This window comes from Rutilus rutilus, assembly GCF_951802725.1.
Source record: "Rutilus rutilus genome assembly, chromosome: 2".
In the NCBI taxonomy this organism is placed as follows: domain Eukaryota; kingdom Metazoa; phylum Chordata; class Actinopteri; order Cypriniformes; family Leuciscidae; genus Rutilus; species Rutilus rutilus.
Genome location: NC_140210.1, coordinates 18,635,910 through 18,660,002, shown reverse-complemented (window position 1 = coordinate 18,660,002; position 24,093 = coordinate 18,635,910). Strand labels below are relative to the sequence as shown.

The 24,093-nt window shown below is 39.0% G+C and overlaps 1 protein-coding gene across 12 annotated transcripts in view; it reads left to right on the top strand.

Moving 5' to 3' along the window:
• fat1a (FAT atypical cadherin 1a) overlaps positions 1-24,093 on the top strand; it is a gene marked incomplete at its 3' end in the record, with an annotated part of 89,638 nt that overhangs the window by 52,266 nt on the left and 13,279 nt on the right. For all 12 annotated transcript variants that reach the window (XR_014626595.1, XR_014626596.1, XR_014626597.1 and 9 more), the window contains 11 exons: positions 5,973-6,248; positions 6,483-6,693; positions 7,376-11,446; positions 12,154-12,350; positions 12,796-12,949; positions 16,231-16,464; positions 18,827-19,216; positions 19,627-19,841; positions 20,257-20,394; positions 20,485-20,628; positions 22,973-23,170. Coding sequence is in view for 8 of the 12 variants with exons in the window: in XM_084402845.1 (XP_084258971.1) it covers positions 5,973-6,248; positions 6,483-6,693; positions 7,376-11,446; positions 12,154-12,350; positions 12,796-12,949; positions 16,231-16,464; positions 18,827-19,216; positions 19,627-19,841; positions 20,257-20,394; positions 20,485-20,628; positions 22,973-23,170 (6,228 nt within the window). The remainder of the gene's footprint in view (positions 1-5,972; positions 6,249-6,482; positions 6,694-7,375; positions 11,447-12,153; positions 12,351-12,795; positions 12,950-16,230; positions 16,465-18,826; positions 19,217-19,626; positions 19,842-20,256; positions 20,395-20,484; positions 20,629-22,972; positions 23,171-24,093) is intronic.

The following is a 24,093-nucleotide window of genomic DNA, read 5'->3' as shown; positions in this document are numbered from 1 at the left end:
TGATAAAAAAAATACAAAGAGAAAGAAAATGTATTCCAATTTTTTTTAATCAACAACATAAAGTGCATTAAATATTACACTATGTCAGGGTTTCCCAGACTGGGGTTCGTGAAGGAACTTTAGGGGTTTGTGAGTTTAATGAAAATGTAATATAATCTAATTTCATGTATTTATTATTACGTAATCCAGATTACATGTAAGCAGTTACTACCCATTATATGTATTTTTTTTATAGATTTTTTTGTTTACAGTATTCATTCAGGCCCCAGTGGGAGCATCATTTTGCAATTTTTTGACACAACTGTAAAGAGAATTGTCAAAAAAAAAAAAAAAAAAGCTAAATATAACATATTATAATAGAAAATGTCAAAATATAATTTCTTATTTTTTCCTTTTTTTGCGATGAAATATTACCTTGACATTAACTGCTAACTGATACTATAAACTTTATACTATAAACTAAATTGCAGAATCTGCAACTTGTTTTACCATTTGCCAGGTGTCTCAGTACTGGTTTAACTCCAACTAGAGTTTTGCAGACATCCTTGGTACATTAGATCACCCTGACAGGAGTTTTCAGCTTGCTGGCTAATTAGTAATGACAAAAGTCTGTTGTACTCAACACTTCCTAATATCTCTGTAAATGCTCAGGCAGGTGCTGGAAAGCAAACTAGGCCAAACGAACAAATCAAGCAAATATTTGCCCTTAAAACATTAAAGAGAGCGATATTAAGTGCACGCCTGCAAGCTTTCATCTTGCATTACAAAGCAAGAGAAAGATGGATGAGTAATATATAACCCATTTGAAACTTGTTTCAATTTCTTCATTGACCAACTAATGAGTTTGGCTACGAGAAGCACTTGTTTTGGAACAGCTGCATCTAAATACGAGCAGGTTCCAAAGTCAATTTCAGCATGTGACCCAAGGAGTATATCTACAGCTATATCATGTGCCAGTTGTGTTTGAAAGAAAACACAGTCTTGAACTGATTACAACTGATTTATTTGTGTGAACGATTTTTGTTACCCCTGCAACCCACCAAATGCACGTTTTTAATAATAAATCTGCATTCAGGCTCCACTTTTGCCTTTGTATGTCTAGTGACCCTCTCCTGAAGCGATTTGCTCTCTCCTCCTCGTGGAGCCGCATATCTTTGTTTAAATCAAAGTCATGTGTATTCCACATGGGCTTGCCAGACCTTCTCCATGCTCTATTTTCATTGTTTTTGCCATTTATCTCTACACTTCTTTTTTTTTATCTCTCTTTCACCCCAATCTCAACAAAAGCACCACATTTCAGACAGGCAATGAGGGATTATGATTATTTTGGAAGGGAAGAAAAGAATGCAGAGGGGGAGGAAAGTGTATGCTGGGTGTAATCCTATTTTAGGCCTTCTGAGAGAATGTGTAGCAACCCTGTGTGTTTGCGACTGTGCCAAAGTCATTTTCCCTAAGACATGTCACATACAAAGAAATATGGGGATCTGGGTGAACAGTGCCCATTTCTGCCTGTGATTTCTTACCTTTCTTTGAGGGAATGCCCTTCAGAAAAAAATACCCATCAGATATTTTTTCTTTTGATGAGCCCCACTGAGTGACACCCGATCAATACTCATGAATTAAGTTTTGGGTCCGTAATATATATATTTTTTAAGAAGTCTCTTATGCTCACAAGTCTGCATTTATTTGTTGTGAAATATTACAATTTAAAATAATGGTTTACTAATTTAATATTTTAAAAAGTGAATATTTTTTCCTGCAGCCATTACTCCAGTCTTAAGTGTCGGATTTTGTCTTCATAAATCATTTTAAGATGATTCATTGTTGAAAGTTGTGCTACTTGTAATCAATTTAATGCATCCTTTCTACATAAAAGTATACATTTCATATACAAAAAAACCATCTTACTGACCCCAAACTTTTGAACTGTAGTGTAATATAATAATTACACATGCCACAATACCTGTGCCTGGCACAATAAGGATGTTAAATCTAATAAATAGCTTGCCTATAATTGTGTGAGAGAGTTTTCAAGGTATGTGCATGCCTATGATTCAATAACACCCTGATCGAGACAAACAAGGCATTGAGGCAACCACGGAGGTCAAGCATCAGAGATTAGCTGAACAAATTGGATTATGACTGCAAAACGGAACAATTTTCAAGAGACTAAAATGTGACCATTTTAAAATGCAATTTAGTCTGAAGTCTAAAATTACATCTGTTGCTAAAAGTATCGGTGGTATGTTCCATGTTATAATTGTCCTGTCTGTGTGTGTGTGTGTGTGTGTGTGTGTGTGTGTGTGTGTGTGTGTGTGTGTGTGTGTGTGTGTGTGTGTGTGTGTGTGTCTGTCTGTCTGTCTTTTTTTTTTTTTTTACCCAGCCTGAGAGATGTCCATGTGTGGGAGATAATGCCCGTTTAAGTGGTAGAAGTTTGTAACAACAATTTCACTTCAATAGTAGGCTGTACCTTATGGATCATCTGATGTGTGTGTATATATATCATGTTCACATATATAGATCTTAATTTTCATGTATAGTGTTACATTCCTCTCTGCTTTTCTCTCTCTCTATCTTGCTCTTATTCTTATTGTGCCTCCCTTCTGTTCCTCATCTTTCTCCTTTTCTGTCTTTCACATACGCATCCTTCTTCATCTGTCATTCACACTCTCTGATATTTTCCTTTAATCACTCCCTCACTCACCACTTCCTCTCGAATCCCTCCATCTGTCCTTCTTTCTCGATGTGTGTTAGACATTAGTGGAGCTCCTTTGAGCTTTTTCCCTGTACATTTGCATCACAGTCGCAAAGCCTGTCGTGCTGCTTAGAAAGCATCATGGAAAGCAGGCAGAATATAAACAAATACAAGCTACAAGCTTCATCTATTTACACCGGTGCTTTCAGTTGACTGTCTGTGCTGGCATTATTTACGAAAGAAAAAGAAAGCCAGGCTGCCAGGGCCAGGCTGCATGCCTCCAGGGAAAGGTGTGAGAAAGAAGGCAAGAGAAGAGAGAAAAAGGCCAAGATTTCTCTTGCCTGACCTTTGACATTCGATAAAACCAAACATGTTCTTCGGGGACAGGGGACGTGCTGATGCTAACATTGTCCACACTCACACCCACATGGCGTAATCTTGAGCTGAGAGTAAGTGGCAGCTAACAGCTAAATGTATATATATAAAATTGTATTTATTTATTGGCTGCGTTCATCAAACGTGGGTGAAAAATATATGTTCCAAAGTGAAACAACAAATTTGACAGAGATGATGGTTTGTGAAGTGTTGAAACTTCAAACCTATTGCAAAAATATATAGTGAATCAGAATGTTTGACAAAAAAAATGTCTTCATTTAATGTGAATTATATTTGGTATGTTTAATTTTGTGGTAAGCAAGAGTTTTTTTGTTTGTTTTTGTTTTTTAAGAAATTAATACTTTTATTTAGCAAGGGTGCATTAAATTGTTCAAAAGTGACAGTAAAGACTTTTACATTGTTACTAAAAAATTTAAAACCGTTTTCAATTGTGATAATAATAAGAAATGTTTCTGTATTTTTGATCGAATAAATGCAGCCTTGTTGAGCATAAAATACTTAAAAAATCGTACTGACTCCTCAAACTTTTGAACAGTAGTAGTAGTATGTTAGATGTTTAATTTAAGGCAAATGATGAGTTATGCTGGGTACACACCAAAAGATAATCGGGCTGATTTTGGGCCGATTTCCCCCCTTCCGACAATCCTAGCTATGTCCCGATTATCTTGATGGTTCAACAGATTATCTTATCATATTTTCCATTAGATTCAATACATGGTGATGCATTGCTATGTCGTATTTCAATTATAACTGAAACTGCTGCAAATGCGAAGAAGACCAATCTTCAGTACCAGTTTTACATTTGACTCGCTTCGCTTTTTGTCTAGTGTGACGCCTCATAAAAGAGGCTCTGACCTCAGTGAGAATGCATGAAGAGATGCTTATTTATATGACCTGCTTCTTCAGTAACTGAGCTCTCGGAAATGTAATAAATATATATGAATTAGAATTATTATGCACATATATAAAAATGTTAATAAAAGGATCTAATGTGTATAATTTAATAGATTGATATGTCACTGAATTAACACATCCCAAGTTTAGAGTATATGAGAATCTACTCATTAAAATGTTTATGAAATGTTTGTATGCAAATATGACGCTTAGAATAGAGCTTTCATGCGCTCCCGACAATGCACTCTTTTACGGTTGCTGATCGGTAAATTCATTCAGTCGTAACTCTGTGACATACTAAAACTGTCCCTCATATTCCTACTTTCACTCCTGTTCAGTCACTTGAAAACATATGTCACTAGAGGGACACATATGTGGCCAATTTATTTCTGAGGATTCTGGTTTGAATCAGTGGATCCGATGAGCTATAACCTTTTTTATGCAAAACGGCGCCACCTGATGGCTGGCATGTTGAACTTTAATAATTCAATGCATTTCACCCCTTTGTTTTCCATCCTGGTTTTATAAAAGTATGTCTGATTGTATAAACACAGCTCCTAGTATAGACTGAAAATGTGTCTGTGCTTAAATGAGCTATACTAGCATAAGCCGATGCACAAGAATGCTGGCAGAGCAAGTCAAAATGCTCATAAGTATGCAGTGGAATAACCTTGGCATTTCACTCGCTGTAGGACTTTTAACTGTTAATGAAACACATCCAAGTGCATTCACAATACAATCATTCCTAACCATAGAAAATGTCAACACGCAATGTTATCACAACCAGCCACAACTCATTTGGATTCATGTCGGTTTGCTAACATTCATTGCTGAATGTAAGTCATAAGCAGCCATAGGAGTTCTGATTCCCTGAGGTAATGGACAGCAAACATAAATGAAGTTCAATGTCATGATGTGCAATCTACAACTTAAAAAAATAAAATAAAATAAATAGTCTGTGTGTAGTCTAAACAACTAGTAGCTGACTAATCTGTCTTAAAATTGCTCTATATAATTAGGCTGGTTATTCATGTCAACTAAACACTGATCAGATAAGGTACCTGACAGATATTCTACAAATGTCACGTGTAATTATTTCAGTCTTCAAACACTCTATCAAATCCCAAATCCCAATATGCATAGTGCTAATATACACTCATAGTGTGCTGTAGTACTCAAAAAAAATCATGATCCTAAACTTTATCTCCATACAGAAATTCATTATGTCATGACTTAATAAGTGGATAACTATAACTTTTATTCAAATTTGCATGCAGCCTATTTGCATAGTCCTCACAAACAATCAGAGACCTACAGATTATTCACAACCTTGCTCACAGCAGGTGATCTGAAATCTAGTAGTAATTGACTAGAAATATATTGTTGAATATTTGTTACAAAAGCTGTGCTTTGATGGCTGCAGGGGCGATGCTTTAAAGAGGAGCACCCAGCTTCCCTGAGAGGGTTTACCTGAGTTGACAGGCACAGAGATGTGAGGTTGTGTCTTTTAATGAATCCTTTCGAAAGCATCCGTAGTCCTTACTAAAAAATGGATAAATGTAGATAAACTCACTAGTCAACAGCATTGAACAATTAGTTGGCTGTTATACTGGCCTATCCTTACTGTCTCGCTGATCTTCCCCTATTTCACAAATTATCAGTTTTGTTCTACAGTTTTGAAATGCTGAATGAAATTCAGCCTTGGTGAATTTGTATATGGGTGTACATTTAGGATGCAGTCAGTCTCTCACTCTCTTCCTGTTGCCCCTCTTACAGTGGTCTCTGTTAGCCAGATATTTTACTTGTTTAGTTTGTTATGGTTTTAACTATTCCTCATAGAATGTCAGTGATGTGATCAATGATCATAGTAATGTTATCATTATCATATCATTATTAATGAAAATAAATTGTTACACTGTACATACTTTTAACAAGGCTTTATAGTTCCTAAATTATTTACTTTACTTTTTATTGTATGTTTTTACAGGTTCTTATTAAAGTGATTGACACCAACAACCATCGTCCTCAGTTCTCTAAGTCTAAGTATGAAGTGGATGTCCCTGAAGATACCCCACCTGAGACAGAAGTGTTACAGATTACAGCTACAGACCAGGATGAAAAGAACAAGCTTACCTTCACCCTCCTCAGCAGCACTGACCCATTCAGTCTACGCAAGTTCAGACTAGATCCTGGAACCGGAGTGTTGTACACTGCAGAGAGACTAGACCATGAAACCATGCACCAACATACACTAACTGTCATGGTAAGATCATGTGGCCTGCTATCTACATCGTCTATCCAATGGATTTTTCTGTCTGATTTAGAAATGTTCAGCCAGTCAGCCATCCATCAGCTTAAACTATCCTGGCAGTTTGTATTTGCTTTAATTCATTAGACATTGCAAGTGTTTGATGTGTTTCACATAAGCTGGTAATTAAAGTGTTGAAATTACTGGAGAATTGCTTTTTTATCCTTTCATCTGCCCTCCACACTGCAGGTACGAGATCAGGACATTCCTGTAAAGCGGAACCTGGTGCGTGTGATTGTAAATGTGCAGGACACCAATGACAATGCACCTTGGTTCTCTGGTTCACCATATGTGGGCCGTGTGTTTGAATCTGCTGCCATCGGCTCTGCGGTGCTTCAGGTCTCTGCTCTTGACAAAGACAAAGGCCAGAATGCTGAGATCATCTATAGCATTGAGTCAGGTAATAAATCTGATTGATTTGATTGCTCTTGACGTTAATCCAATTTGTCCAGGAAACTACATATGTATACATATGATGTATGAAATGTCTGAACATGGAAAAGGCAAGGAAGTAGAAAAAGACTAAGTTTGAAAACCTATCATGCCGTCTTAGTTTTAATGTGGGATATTGTTGAGAGAGCCACAGGAGCGGCCCATGCTGGCCACTTAGTTGAAAATGTGGGAGATATTGAATGTGGCAGCCAATGATCCTGCAGTCCATCAACTAAGAGTTTTGAAAGCAGAGCATAGCACAGAAATGATGCCAAGTGGCCTTTTGAGAATGCACATATTTGAAATGTCTGAGATTACAGAATCTAGTTGAAATGAACTGTATATGTGTGTGTGAGACAGCAAACATTGTTCAGATAACATACTGAATGACTGACGCTTAGGCAGCTGATTAGTCTAAGGCAATACAGCCGCTTCCTTTCATCGACTAACTGCAAATTCAAATATTCAGTATAAATAAAGCAAAACAAAGAGATTTATGCTTACAAAAGGACTTTGAATAAATGCATCCATGATTGTTTTACTTTCCTCTTTAAAGTTTAAAGTTTTTCACCAAAGGTTTAAACGAATGAGTTCTAAAAAGTCCTGAAAATGAAATCTGAGTGATGCATCTTTTTCATTTTTCTTCCTAGGAAATGTTGCCAATTCCTTTGCCATTGATCCCATCCTGGGCACCATCAGTGTGGGAAAGGAGCTGGACCGTAGCAACAAGAACCATTTTGAGCTAACTGTGAAAGCCTCTGATAAAGGCATACCACCTCTTAGTGCTACTGCTGCTGTTGACATAACTGTCACTATTTCTGACAATGCCATCCCTAAATTTTCAGAAAACGAGTTTTCTGCTGAGGTCAGTGAAACTGCTTTGCCTGGAACCTTTGTAAGTTTGGTTACCGCCAACAGCCAATCATCAGTATTCTATCAGATCAAAGACGGAAACATGAATGGAGCATTTGACATCAACCCCAACTCTGGAGTTGTTGTGACCCATTCGGTTGTGGATTATGAGACTATTCCTTCATATAAACTAACCATTCAGGGAACCAACATGGCCGGTCTGGCAAGTAACACTACTCTACTGATTCACTTGAAGGATGAGAATGACAATGCACCTGTATTCATTCAAGATGAGTTCACTGGAATGGTCAGCGAGTCTTCTCCAGTCAACAGTGTAGTCCTCACCAAAGACAACATACCACTTGTCATCCGTGCGTTAGACACTGACCGTGATGCTAACTCGAGGCTGGTCTATCAGATTGTGGAGCCATTTGCCCATAATTACTTTGCAATCGACTCTAGCACTGGTGCAGTCAGAACCATCAGCGAATTGGACTATGAACAAAGATCTGTGTTTCGCTTTTCGGTTCAAGTCCACGATATGGGAATCCCTCGTCATTTTGCAGAGAAGGCTGCTAACGTGACGATTGAGATCCTGGACATCAATGATTGTCCGCCTCAGTTCAGCCAAGATCTATATGAAACCACAGTCTTAGTGCCAACTTTCAAAGGAGTGGAAGTGATCACAGTAAATGCATCAGATGCAGACTCTGGTCCAAATTCAAGGCTGTTTTACTCTATTGTTGAAGGCAATATTGGAGAGAAGTTTAAAATGGACCCGGTCACAGGGGTTATCACTATTCAAAATGTCACTCAGCTTAGAAGCAGGTATGAGCTCAGAGTGAGGGTGTCTGATGGCAGGTTTTCTAAAACAGCTTTAGTAAAAATAAATGTCAGAGAGAATAAGGAGAGTACTCTGAGGTTCACCCAAGAATCTTATAAGGCCTCTGTGCCAGAAAATTCCTTAGAGAAGAAGACTTTAGCCGTAATAGCTGCAGTGGGAAACCAAGTCAATGAGCCTTTGTTTTATACCATTCTGAACCCTGATAAGAGATTCACAATAAGCCGTACCTCGGGAGTACTCTCATCTACAGGCACACCCTTTAATCGAGAAGAGCAAGGCATATTTGATATTGTGGTCGAGGTGACCAGAGAAGACAAGTCATTTGATGTAACCCATGTCCTCGTCACTGTGATAATTGAGGATGTCAATGACAACCCACCTGTGTTTGTCAATTTACCCTACAAGGCACTAGTGCAGGTTGACACAGAGGTGGGTCATGTCATCACAAAAGTGACTGCGGTTGATGCAGATATTGACAGAAATTCTGAAATCAACTACCATCTCCAGGAGCTAAATGAGTTTATTCAGATCAGCATGGATGGTGAAATCTCACTTACAAAGAAGCTTGAGAAAGACTCACTTAACACTGAATTTGTAATCACCATTGTAGCCAGAGATGGAGGTGAACCAGCACTTTCCTCATCCATTGACGTGCCAATAATGGTTGTAAACAAAGCAGTGCCTGTGTTTGAGAAAGCCTTCTACAGTCTGGAGATCCCAGAGAGCATACAGTTGCTAACACCTATTGCACACATTCAGGCTAATGACTCAGAAGGTCCTAGAATTGTGTACACAATCACAGAAGGGGACCCTCTCAACCAGTTTTCCATCAATTTCAATACTGGCGTCATTCAGGTTTTAAAGCCTTTGGATTTTGAGACCCACCCAGCCTATAAACTTAGTGTAAGAGCTACCGACTCGCTAACTGGTGCCAAAGCTGAAGTGTTTGTTGACATAATCTTGGAAGATGTTAATGACAACCCACCGGTTTTCTCTACCAAATTGTACAATGCAAGTCTTTCTGAAGCATCAGTGATTGGGACGTCTGTATTGCAAGTCTCAGCTACAGATGCTGACACTGGTAACAACAAAGTGCTCTTTTACCAGATTGTTGAAGATAAAGACAAGAGCTCTTATTACTTTAGCATCGACCGTGACACGGGCACAATCTGGACAACTCAGATGCTTGACCACGAAGAAAAACCCTCACATAAACTGATAATTAGAGCAGTGGATGGAGGAGTGCCTGCCCTTTCCAGTGAGGTCATAGTATTAATTGATGTAACAGACCTTAACGACAACGCTCCAGTGTTCTCACAGAATGTCTATGAAGCTACGGTCAGTGAACTGGCCCCCCGTGGCCACTTTGTCACCCAGGTTCAGGCTTCTGATGCTGACAGCTCGGATAGTGGTAAACTTGAATTCTCAATTATATCAGGAAATGAAGGGCAAAACTTTGCTATAGATCCAAAGACTGGGGCTATACTCATATCAAACCACCGGAAACCCCACATGGAGTCTCTCTATAACATCAATGTGTCTGTATCAGATGGTGTATTCAGAAGCTCAGCTATTGTGAAGGTCAATGTTATTAGTGCTAACTTCCACAATCCTACCTTCAACCAGGTGGATTACGTGGTTGAGCTTCTTGAGAACTCACCGGTTGGAACAATGGTGGCTGAGGCTCAAGCGACAGATGAAGACTCAGGCACATATGGAAGACTCACCTACCATATAGTCAATGAAATTGCTAAAGACAAGTTCTCAATCTCTGAAAATGGAGAGATTTTTACTTTGGAGAGTCTTGACCGAGAGAATGCATTGGAGAAAGTGATTCCGATTTCCTTAATTGCTAAAGATGGTGGTGGCAAAGTTGGCTTCTGCACTGTAAATGTGATCTTAACGGATATTAATGATAATGCCCCGCAGTTCAGAGCTGCTGATTACAGAGTTAATGTTGCTTCCGATGTGCCAAGAGGAACAACCATACTTAAGATTGCAGCATCCGACATGGATGAAGGTAGTAATGCCGACATCACCTATTCTATTGAAGCGGACACAGACAATGTTGAGGAGAATTTTGAAATCCACCAGTTCAATGGTGTCATTGTAACAAAGGAAAGCCTCATTGGATTGGAGAACCAACTATACACGTTTCTTGTGCGAGCAAAAGATGGCGGAAATCCTACCAAGGCCTCTGTTGTTCCCGTCTATGTCAGGATTCTTGCACCCGAGGTCCCAGTGCCAAAGTTCATAGAGTCCCACTACAGATTTGCCATAGATGAAGATCTTCCTCTTGGTTCAGAAATAGATGTCATTCAGGCCGAGAGTGATCAGCCAATCTTTTACAGCCTGGTGAAAGGGAATACTCCTGAGAGCAACCAGGATGAGGTATTTGTGGTTGACCCCAACTCAGGATCTTTGAAGCTGGAGAAGAAGCTTGACCACGAGAGCACCAAATGGTATCAGCTATCCCTACAAGTACAAAGCGAATATGATGGTAGTAAAGTGGTCTCCGCTGTGGACATTAGTATCCAGGTCAAAGATGTCAATGACAATCGACCGCTCTTTGAGTCAAACCCTTATGAAGCTTTCGTTGTGGAGAATCTCCCAGATGGCACTTCTGTTATACAGGTAAAGGCCACAGACCTGGACTCAGGCACTAATGGCCATGTGGTTTACAATCTCGATCCCAACCAGGAGACAAAGGACATAGCAGAATTGTTTGCGATCAACAGTGAAACTGGATGGATTACCACATTAAAGGAACTTGACCGTGAGAAGAGAAATAAATACACTGTTTCAGTCTTAGCCACTGACCGTGGAGACAAAGAACAGCTGATGACCAGTACCAAGGTGGATGTCACAGTGGTAGATGTGAATGACAACCCCCCAAGGTTCACAGCAGAGATATATAAGGGCACAGTAAGCGAAGATGACCCACCTGGTGGAGTCATTGCCATTCTTAGCACTACAGACCTGGACACAGAGGACAATAATAAGCAAATCAGCTACTTTATCACAGGTTGGTCTGATGTTGATTTTGTACTTCTAGTTTAATTTTAGCAGTTGCATGCCACCATTATCATTTGAGTTGAATTTGAAAGGATAGTATAAGTTTACTACTTTATAATGGAATAATTTATTGTACCAGCAATTAACAATCTGTGGGAAGCCACTCAATGCTAATGCAAAATATCCTATGAAGTGATCAAATTGTCACGTTTTAAGGGATTTCTGTGTAAAGAATACTTAGATCACAATGAGATTCTAAAATGAAAACTGGATAGTTTTCCTATAATGACGCTTTTAAAACAAAGTGGGAATGTTTCAGCTCTGGTGATAATTAATTAGCGCGAACATCGATGCCAAGCTGGAGATGAGATGAACCCTTTCTGGCACAGAAAACAGTCTCATTACATCCACTCGTCTTCGCCTGATCGTAGAGTGATGACAGAAATTGGCACAACAAGTCACACTGCCACTTATTTATATAGACGCTTTGTGTTACTGTTGTGAAGTCCAAGAAAACAAGAAGTGAAGCTTCATGAACACTGTAGATTATTCATTGCACTATCATCTCACAGTGACCTGTTAAATAAAACAGATATAAATTGAGTCACTACTATAGCTACTACACATACTGCAGAAAACCACACATATACATAGTCAGTTTATCTGCCATTCATGTTCATTAGTTTGACTGACATTTCTCATGTTTGCTCTCTGAAGGTGGAGACCCCTTGGGGCAGTTTGGCATTGAGCATACTCAAGGCGAGTGGAAGGTCTCAGTGCGGAAACCTCTCGACAGGGAGGAGAGGGACAATTACTTGCTGAACATTACGGCCACTGACGGGACCTTCACGGCCAAGGCTATAGTTGACGTCAAGGTCTTGGATGCCAATGACAACAGCCCAATTTGTGAGAAGGTATGATAGTTAGTTTTGTGTGTATGTGTGTGTGGGAAGCAAAATGTCATGTAGTCTGATTCTGTCAGTTCAGGGGAGGTTGCTGCCTACCCGCTGTGCATGCTAAATGGGACGAGACTTAGAGAGAAAGAGAGAATGTCAGGAGGGATTTGAAAAGGTCCTTATGTGAAATGCAGCATTTAAGAAACAAAGAGAGCGATTTTGCACTAAGAGAGGGTTTTGTGAGGGCTAATGTGCTTCCTTTACTTATTGTGATCCTTTTTGAATAATGTTAATTTAATAAAACTCCTGCGGTGCAAATCTTTTAGCCCTCTTTTCAATTTGGCTTTACAATTATCACCAAGCTCTTCCTCTGTCCTATCATTTCTCTCTTCTTTTTGGCCCCATCATCCCGTTTTTGAAGTCACTTCTGCTTGTCACATGTCTCCCTTTCTGTTGTTTGCAGTCATTCTATATGGAAAGTGTCCCGGAGGACTCCCCTGCTGGTAGGCTGATCCTGCAGGTCTCCGCCACCGATGCCGACATCCGTTCCAATGCACAGATCTCATACGAGTTGCTAGGGTCTGGATCGGAGCACTTTAGCATTGACTCTGAGACAGGTATGCTTTGGTATTTGCATGTGCACGTCGAATAGGCCAAATGTACCTTTGGTAAAATGTTGTGTTTGATTTGTGTGTGCCCATGACCCTACTCAAACTCTTTCACTATTGCACAGTGAGAGGGTCCTCAGCAGGGTCAATATGTATTATGAACTTTGTCAAAGCTTTAGTATTATTGTGCATGTTTGTGCATTGTAAAGCCTTAGAAAGAAAAAATTATATAAAAATATATATTTTAAATTGTGGATATTTATATACACAACTGCTCAAAAGTTTGGGGTCAGTAAGATTATAAGTTTTCCAGCAAGGAAGCATTAAATTGACCAAAATTGACAGTAACGATATTTACAACATATTTCTATTTCAAATAAATGCTGTTCTTTTAAACTTTCTATTCATTAAAAATCCTGAAAGAGAATGTCTCATGGTTTACCATCACAGGAATAAATGATATTTTAAATATATTAAAATAGAAAACAGTTATTTTAAATTTGAAAAATATTTAACAGTATTGCTGTTTTCACTGTATTTCTGATTAAATAAATGCAGCCTTGGTGAGCATAAGACTTTTTCTAAAACATAAAAAAAATCTTACTGAGCCCAAACTTTTGAACAGTAGTTCTAAGATCATTGTCTCAACAACCAGACAAATACATGTACATTTACATTTATTCTATACAAAGCGACTTACAAATGAGGAATACAGCAAGCGATTCATTGTGAAGAGGCAAACAATATAGATGAGGTTAGGTGCTCACGGAAGAGTTTTCAGAATGTAGTCTTTTGAATGTTGTCAGGGATTCTGCTTTCCGGATGAAGGTGGGAAGGTCATTCCACCAGCAAGGAACAGTGAACGAAAATTTTCTGGAGAGTGATTTTTTTGCCTCTCTGTGATGGTACCACGAGTCGTCGTTTATTTACCGATTGTAGGCATCTGGTAGGGATGTAGACTCGTAAGAGCGTGTGGAAGTAGGAGGGTGCTGAGCCTATGGTAGATCTGAAATTAAGCGTCAATGCCTTGAACTTGATGCGAGCAGCAAGTGGTAGCCAGTGCAGATATGTAAAGAGAGGTGTGATGTGGGCCCTTTTGGGTTCATTGAAGACAAGATGTGCTGCAGCGTGCTGAATCATTTGTAGAGGTTTGATTGCACACGATGGAAGTCCAGCCAGAAGAGCATTGCAGTAATCCAGCCTAGAAATGACGAGGGCCCGGACGAGAAGTTGTGTTGCATGCTCTGTTAGGAAAGGCCTGATCTTCCTGATGTTGTGTAGGTCAAACCTGCATGACCGAGCTGTCTTTGCGATGTGGTCTTTGAAGGTCTGTTGGTCCTCAAAGATTACTGTATATGCCACATACCCACAGAACACATTTTCAGCACCATTTGCTTATGCCTGCAGTCAAACACATTCCATTTAAAACCATAATGATTTCTAATTTAATTACTTGTATAATTCCAGGGAAGAATGTACACCCTTGGGCTTTTATTACTGGTTTCCAGTGAATACCACAGAATTCTGTTTCTGATATTATTCTGTTACATTTTTTACTTGCCTGTTTTAACATACTCGCACAAAATATTTTAATAAACAATTCAGCAAGTGTTGCCCCACTTCAGCTATTAACTCTAGTCAACTGTCTCTCAACTGTGTGAATTAAACATTGGTTCCAGCCGGAAAGAGAGCAGAAATCAACAGTGGGTTTGTGACAGCGTCACACTGCTAATACACAAAAGCTTTTGTAAAGGCGCTACTCACTGGCTCTTTGATAACACTGAGTGTGAAGGCAGGGAATGCTGGCTCACAAACTGAAGGAGCGCTACTGTTCTTCTGTGTGGGTTTAGTGTGCATGGAGGATTTTCTTCACTTTTTTTCCCCCTTCGTTCCATCGTGGAAAAGAAGAGGAGCATTATAGTAAGTTAGCAATGCAAAGAGTGCTCTCGTTCGAGCCAACCAGACCCCTGAAAGCTGGCGGCTGCTTTTCCAAGGGTGACTTTCCCTTTTCTTCTTTTCTCACTCAGCTCACTCTCCGAGCAGCCCACATGCCGACTGCACTTTATCCTCCCTTACAATTTCTCACCATCCCTCTCCTCTTTAATATTTTCTGTTTCATAAAGCCGCTCAGCACAAGGATGATTTTAGCTCCCCTCGAGGGGAAACTTTTGGACACCCTGCATTCATTCTTTCTTGAGATGTGCCCCAGCTAAAAGGTCGACACCAAACAGCTGTCACACAAAAGTGCAGTTTTAAAATAGTGACCACTTCAAAGGAATGTAGCTCACGCTTGCTGAAATTATTAGGTCAGATCATTTTCTCATCACAGAGATGACTGTCTCCCTTGCTCACTGCTTTTCTTTTAAGGGCATTCTTAGTGTCCTCTTGACTTGACAGATGAGAGAGTTTGAAGTGGAATTGGATTGTATCTTGTTCATTAGTGCAGTGCCAGCTAATGTTCAAAATTCCCTCCATCAATCTTTTTTTTTTCTTTTTTTTTTTTAAAGCAAACGACAACTATGATAAATATACATAAAGCAACTTTGCAGACATGAAGAATGAGAGAGCAGTAAACTATTTGTATGGGGAAGCAGCATCAGGGTGCCTACAAGCTAGAGTTTATGCTAATTCACAGAATGTGTTTGTTCTCCCAAAAATGAAAAATGATGTCATAATTTGCTCATACTTGTGTTGGTCCAATTTCATAAGACTTTCATTCATCTTAAATACAAATGAAGAAAATGTCAATTTTTGCCTCCACTGAAAGTACATGCAACCAAAACTTTGACACTTCAAAAAGTTGTTAAAAACATTGTAAACGTAATCCGACAGATCACTTTATATGATGAACGAATATAATTTAGGCTTTTATTCACATATAACCAATGATCAATGCACATTCATAGATCACATTAAATATGGTCAATTAAATGAGAAATCTTTCAGGTTTCATCTTTATTTGCGTTTCGAAGATGAACAAAGTCTATTGGGTTTGACGGTGAGTAAATGATGACAGAATTTCAATTAAAAGGGTTGCAAAAATGCAGAGGTTCATGAAAGTGAAACTCTGTTGTGCAACCAAAAGTTTTTACCTTTTGATGCAACACAGAGTTCTGACCAATTTTGGACCAATGAGATTTCATAATGGGAAGGGCTACTCAGCACGACTCTGTGGTCACAGCTGGGTAGAAAAAAAATCACATAATTTACATGGAAGAGCTTTTATCTATTGTGACATTCTTATCACATCTGGTTAGGACACAGTATAAAGTGTGTTTTTGTATTATCAGGTGAATTGAAAACACTTCATCCTCTGGATCATGAGGAAGAAGAAGTGCACAAGATGAAGGTGCGTGCTCTGGATGGAGGTGGACGCTTTTGTGAAGCAGAAGTTGAAATCACAGTCGAAGATGTTAATGACAATGCTCCGCAGTTCACCTCTGACCCCTACACCTTCACTGTGTTTGAGAACACAGAGATAAACACACCTGTGGCTCGCCTGTATGCCTCGGACCTGGACACAGGTAAGATCCCCAGTTCCAGTACAATGATCAGTGATGTAACTTTGTTGGGGGTTCAGTCAGACAACTATCAGTGGGGGTTGCTAATACAATATATACAATAACAGTTGCAGAAAAAAAATAACATCCAGAAATCAATTTCAATAGTACATTGACTTAAATTTATCGACACAGAAGTCATGTTTAACGTGATAATAGTTTCATCCTTACATCTACTATAATACAATATATTGTTAATCACGAGATTATTCACGTCAGTGAATAAATACATAGATTCGCATGGAATTCTTGTGTGTCTTAATGGTCTGGTGGTAGAACTTTTGTTAAGCGTCAGAGAGGTTTTTGGATTGTAATACAGCCTCGTATATGTATACATATATAGGTTCATCGCAAAGATGTGATTGTATGTAAAGAGCATGGACACATTTGTGTGCATTTTGTTTTGTGAATTCACCGGAACGAATAGAGCGCTGTTAAGCGATAGATTAAAGCGTTCGTCTTTGTGAAGATGAGTGCCAAGAGAACACTATTGCCTTCCGCCTCTGATAACGGCGGCAACGAGTACTCAGCACGATTTCAAAAGCAACACATTCCAGCGGCAGATTGCCTCTTATTTAACACAAACGAACGAATGGCTAATCAAATGGAGATGTTTATTTTGTATTAGGTACATCCGTGCCGCAAGATGTTTCAAAAAGTGGTGGGGACATGTCCCATCCGTCCCACCTACAAATTAAGCCTATGACAATGTTATATTTATGTCACTATTGTGTGTGCTTGTAAGTGTGTTTCCCAAGATATTCTCCTATTTTGCAACAATATGGTTGGTAGGAGGCCATCTGTTGTGTTAGTACATTAGAGAGGAAACCAACACTCAGTCAAACAGGGCAGCACCTTTATATCTGAGAGAACACAAATTTCCATTTGCATGGATTCCTCTCTTATCTTTCTTTTGTTCTGTACTCTCTATCCTCAAAGAGACACATTGTGTGCTCAGTGTATATTCCAGACTCTATTTCACTTAAGCCCAGCCTAAACTGCCTAAAAATATTATTCCTTCATTTTTCAGCATCAGTGCCACATCCTTCATATCACTGGTTACTTTTTGAAAGCCCCTGATGTGGTAAAATAGTTCAACTCTATAGACCGCATCCGTGACATGTTTTACCTGCACTTACAATGGAGGTCTATGGGACTAACCTATAATAGCTGTACCGTAAACTTGAAATGATCATAAGAGGGAGTTTATTCAATGATCTATAGACTTGCAACATACTGAACTGTCATGAAGTAGCTGCATTACAGTAATTTAGTCTGACTGAAACTTTGTAAAACACAAGAGATTGTGTTATCTGGTTATAATGAGAGAGTGTGTCTTGATAGATAGAATTGTACTAGCAAGCCACAAATGAGGCTTACTCAAAAATGCATTAGAGGGATTAGTGTACTCTATCTTCATCTTGTTTGTTTGTGTGTGTGCTTTTCTCAATACAATAAGTGGCACTCACTCACACTTCTTAATATGCTGCACAGGACCAGAGGTTTCACCACTGAATCCTTTGTAGGACAAATTTATAAGTCATTTTAGTTGAGCGAATGAGACAGAGACACGTTCGAACTATAGGTTCTTGCAAATCATTATGACTGCTGGAGGCTTTGCTATTGATTTGAAAGCAGTTTAATTTGTGAAATGTATTGAGCTTTTGGTAATCTTTATGAATTAGTTTCCTTTCTTAGTAGGAAATATGATCGTTTCAGTTGTGCTTTAAATGAATGAGTAATTGACAAATGTCATTTGTAGAGCCAGTGTTTCTGTATAATTACACTACCATTCAAAAGTTTGGGGTCAGTAAGATTTTTTTTTTAAAAGAAAGAAAAAGAAATTAATATTTTTATTTTGCAGTGATGTGTTAAATTAATCTAAATTGACAGTAAGGATTTTATAATGTTACAAACAAAATGAATAAATTCTGTTCTTTTGAACTTTCTATTCGTCAAAGAATCCTGAAAAAATGTGTGATGGTTTCCACAGAATATTAAGCAGCACACTTGTTTTCAAATTTAATAATAAGAAATATGTCTGGAGCACCAATTCAGCATATTAGAATTATTTCAGAAGGAACGTGTGACTGAAGAGTGGAGTAATGGCTGCATAAAAGTTTCCGTTATAAGTTACAATATAATAATATCATATTTCTTTGTATTGCAGTTTTGGTATATGTGTCAGACAATCAGAATCAAGATTTTAACAATGCTGCGGTGTAATTTGTATTAAACTAGATTCCTTTTTTTTGAGAGATTGATAAAACAAACAGACATATTACATGTCTATATTAATCTCATTGTTCTTTGTGTGTGAGTTTAGGTTCTAACGCAGAGATCCTCTATTCACTGCTGGACTCTGCTGATGGTGTCTTCTCCATTGAGGAGGAGACGGGCGTCGTACATCTGGATCGTCCTCTGGACCGTGAGCTCCAGTCGCTCTACACCCTCCGCGCCCGCGCCACCGACCGTGGTTCCCCGCGCCATCTTTCCTCTCTCACCACCCTCAGTGTTTCCATCTTGGATATTAACGACAACCCTCCAGTCTTTGAGCGGCGTGAGTACACTGCCACCATTGCTGAAGACATCCCGATGGGAACCCAGGTGTTGCGGGTGCACGCAGCCAGCCGAGACACAGAAGCAGGCGCAGAGATTACATACGCCATTATCAATGGAAATGAGAGAGGAGCGTTCCGCATCGACCCCAATACAGGTAAACACAGCAGCTTTGGTGAACCTATTGAGATCCCTGCAGCACTTGAGGATTCAAATAGAGAAAATAGGGAACTTAAAATGGTGAACTATGTAACATCCGTGAAGCTCCTAAATCGTTATGACATTCATACAAAACAAAGAACCTGGAGTGCTTCAGTTTCTTCTTCTGCCACATTCCTTTTCTACTTTATTTTGTCTATCTATCTATCATTCAATTATTCATTGATTTATACATTTTATTTACTTGGGAAAAAATATTATTTAGAGGGTTCATTCATGTATTTATATATTTTTTTTCATTCATTTATTTATTTATTATTTAATTTATGTATATATTTTATTTAATTATTTGTAAGATATGTTGTTATTTAGAGATATTATTTACACTCAATGTCCTTTTCTTTCCAGGTGGTGTCTTTGTTATCGAACCTTTGGACTACGAAACATCACATGAGTTTTATCTAACAGTGGAGGCTACAGATGGAGGCACACCGTCACTCAGCGACATGGCCACGGTGAACATCAACTTGACTGATGTAAACGACAACAGCCCCATCTTCAACCAAGACATCTACTCAGCCGTGATCAGTGAAGACGCAGAACTGGGAAAGACTGTGCTCACTGTGAGTCATTGGCTTCTCTTTCTAAAGCACTTCTGATTTTATTGTGCCCTGCACAGGTCTCTGTGTTATATCATCTCCTAAAAGTCAACACAGAGCAAAGAACACACACACTATACAAACACAGTCAAACCAGAGCTTGGCGACTCGCCCCAATCTTTAATCTGTAGTCTTCTCTCTCACTCTTGTCATTTATTAGAGATGTTCATGTCTTATCATGCTGAATATAAATTGTGAATGTGAAAGTGAGGCTTTGATACCCAGCTCTGTTTCACTTGCGTGCCTTCTGATTTCCCTTGGGGGTCTCAGCCAATAGTTACTGACTAGCGAAGCAAGGACAAAATGCGGGGGTGCTGCATACCTGAGTCCGTGGCAATCTTTGTCTTAACCAGGTTTGTGTTTCTGTGTGTGCGTGAAGGTCATGGCCGACGATGCAGATGGTCCATCCAGTAATCAGGTGCGCTTCTCCATCATTGATGGCAATCAAGGCAGTCCTTTCACCATCGACCCTGTCAGAGGAGAGGTCAAGGTGGCTCGGCAGCTCGACAGAGAGAAGGTACAAAACACTCAGGTGTCTCAGCAGCAGGTGCATTGACAGTCTGTTGCTGAAACCTAATGATGACATTGTGTTTTGTTTGTTTTGTAGACTTCAGGTTACACGCTGACTGTGTTGGCCTCTGACAACGGAAGCCCGGCTCGATCCAGCAGCGCTACGGTCAATGTAGACGTCTCTGACATAAACGATAACCCGCCTCTCTTCTCTCAGGCCAACTACAGCATCAATATACAGGTCTGTATCCTCAGATGAGACGATATAGTGATTTTACTGTCAATAATTTCACTCTAATGCTTTTTAATCTTAAGGTTACACTGGTCAGAGTCAGGTTTAGAGTCAAAATAAACTTAAGTTAAAAGGGTTAAATTAAATAACTAAACAAACAGAAATCAAGCTAATTTAATATGTATATATATATATATATATATATATATATATATATATAATATATGTATGTGTGTGTATGTCTAAAAATGTAAAGGTTAAATATAAAAAATCTACATGACCTACCTAATCCACTATCTTGACCCATTCCTAGACAAAACCAAAAAATAAAACTAGCCAATAATATTATAGTCTACTTTTCCTGGTGCAATCAAATATCAATGGATAAATGGATATTTCTCAAGGATTGTTGCATTTCACGCTGAAATTCAGCATTGTGGAAGTTAAATCCATTGCGAATACCATTTGTCTTTGAAACAATGCTCTAAGGAAAAATTATAATTAGTCACCAGAAATGTCTGTGCTTGCTTGCACATAGCGCTGGGCAATAAAACGGAATCGGTATTTATCGACGGTACACCATTGTCGGTATCGATATTAAAAATGTTGGATATAGCTCGATATTTTCATTAAAATGCTCGCGCATCGCCCGTAGATCTTAGTAGTTCAAAAAACGCGTGGAACGCCGCCTGTGCCGCTGTCTCCTTCTTTCCAAAGCGCTTGCGCTCCCGTGGCATTTGTCGTTGCTATGCAACCATGAACTGCGCTCTCCACATCATGTTGACTGTAGGTGCTTTCATTCCACCGTGATTAAGTGGACTGCAAAGTTAAAGATGGCCCGACCACCACAACGTTGCCCAACATCAAATGGCAAATGTAATGAAAGCGGAAAGTCGATCTTATTCAAGTGACACTGTTACTACACAGTACTAAGAGATCCAGTAAAGGAAGCATTTGAATTCGCTACAGAAGTAATAACATCGCTGCGAGATCTAGTGAGAAGCATTAAAATTTCTCCGTTATTTACGGATCAAACAGTGCTGACGTGGAAACCAGGAGAAACATTGTGCCATGAATGAACTAGTTATAGGCTTTAAGTCCACAGATCAGCAACATTCAGCATGGATTTAATGTAGTAACACTAACTGTAGCCATGAATAGTAAAAGTATTTCAAGTACATCACACATCTTTTTCCAGCACGTCAAAACTAATTTTTTAATCTGATGACCAAAACATTATTTGTTCATCCTTCAAATATTATCCCAATTCATAAAACTAAAAGTTTCAAGATGTAGGAAAACTCACACTTATTTAAAAATTATTTTTCTTTTAATAAATAATAATAATAAAAAAAATCTATTTCTTTCTTTTTGCTGTATCGAAAACGTACTTAACCGTGACACCACTGTTGTATCGAACCGTGAATTTTGTGAACCGTTACACCCCTATTTATTACAGATGTTGATCTACCTCAAAGTTTGCCTTGATTGTTCTACGTTTACACTTTTACATTGCACACATTTTGTAACATTTTATTTAATTTGTTGTTTGCCTTAACAATGTGGATGGACAAAATAAAAAACAGTGGTTTAAACTCAAACTTTTCTACTTGTCTTAAAAAAATTTAAATGTCAATAATTATCGATACCAAACGATATGAAATATTATATTGCGATACATTTTTTAGCTATATCGCACAGCCCTTTGCACATTTCAAATATAATCATAGCTTCTCAATTTAGGTTGTAAGAAATGTTTAACATGCCAAATTTTCCTTAAAGCTGCAGAAAAAAACCCGTGCTTCTACCTCCACCTGGAGCCTGTTATTTGTTTTGAAAAAATCCACCGCTCCCGGTTCTTCTGGTCCAATCAGCGCAGGGCTGTGTGAGATCTGACTGTCAATCACAGTTCGTGCACACGACACGACACAGATACCCCCTCCCCCGTGCACGTTACAATATCACATGCACACGCCTGAAGTTCGCAGGTGTGTTGGATTGTACGAAGCGTGATGGTGGAGAGAAAATCTACTAACAAGCTTCCAATTCCTTGGTTATTGGTATCTATGGGTAGATTAGCCAGGGCAGCCTACCTCCGAGTCCATGGTGTTGATCGATGCTGAAGAGACGGACGCGTTCACAGAAAATCTGGTGCACACGCTCTGACGAGCACGAACTCGATGGGAGGGTGCTCTCTGGTAGTGGGGGAGGGGCATGAGAGTTGTAAACATTCCAAATTTTGGCTAAGCCACCTCAATCTGCCAGACTTGCCCGACTGCAGCTTTAAGTGTAATAAAAAACTGTGAATGTTGTAGGTCTATGTTATAAAACACTTTCTGCATATGTTGTATAGGAGAACCAGCCAGGAGGTACCAGTGTTCTACAGCTGACTGTGTCTGACCGTGATGCCTCCCACAATGGACCTCCTTTCATGTTTGCTATCATCAGTGGGAACGAGGGCAACGCCTTCCACATCACTCCTCAGGGCGTGTTGGTCTCCGCGGAAATGCTGAGCCGCCAGACCCAAGAGTTCTACCTCCTACAGGCCCAGGTGAGACCTCAGTTGCTCTCTCTCTGATTCTCCAACTATAACTGAAGCTGTAGGGGTCTTGTTCAGTTTTCATTGGATGTCTGAAGGGATAGATGAGCAATAGAGCAGAGGTGAAGCTTATTCAGTATTCCCCGCACAGGCCAGGCATTGGCAATCGAGTAAGATGTAGGAGCAGCCATGAAAAGCTGAGCTGAGCAGAGGAGTGGAGTTTCAAATCTTATTCTGACCAAGCCTGCAATTATTAGATAAAAAATAAAAAAAACAGTAATATTGTGAATTGTTTTCTATTAAAACATGATTTATTTATTTGATGGCAAAGCTGAGTTTTCAACATTATTACTCTTGTCTTCAGTGTCACATGATCCTTCATTCTATTATGCTGATGTTGTGCTCAAGAAACATTTCTTATTTATTATCAATGTTGAAAATAGAACATAAAAATTTGAAAGAATAGAAGTTTAAAAGAACAGCATTTATTTGAAATAGAAATCTTTTGTAATAATGTAAGAAATATTTTGTAATAAAAGTTGTTTTAACTGTCACTTTTGATCAATTTAATACATCAATGCTGAATAAAAGTAATAATCATAAAAAAAAAAAAAATTTAAGTATTGACCCCAAACTTTTGAATGGTTGTGTGTGTTATTTAGGGGTACAAATGACACCTATTTTGTAGAATGACCCAGTGATATCAATGGGGATAGTGAAAGGAGAAGCAGGGTAATAGGGTGAAGAGGGGGACAGAAAGAGTCAGAGTAAATTACATGAGCCAGAATCAAACTTGCAAGTGCAGTACCCACTAGTCCACAGTTGTTTCCATCCAACTGTGTGTGTGTGTGTGTGTGTGTGTGTGTGTGTGTGTGTGTGTGTGTGTGTGTGTGTGTGTGTGTGTGTGTGTGTGTGTGTGTGTGTGTGTGTGTGTG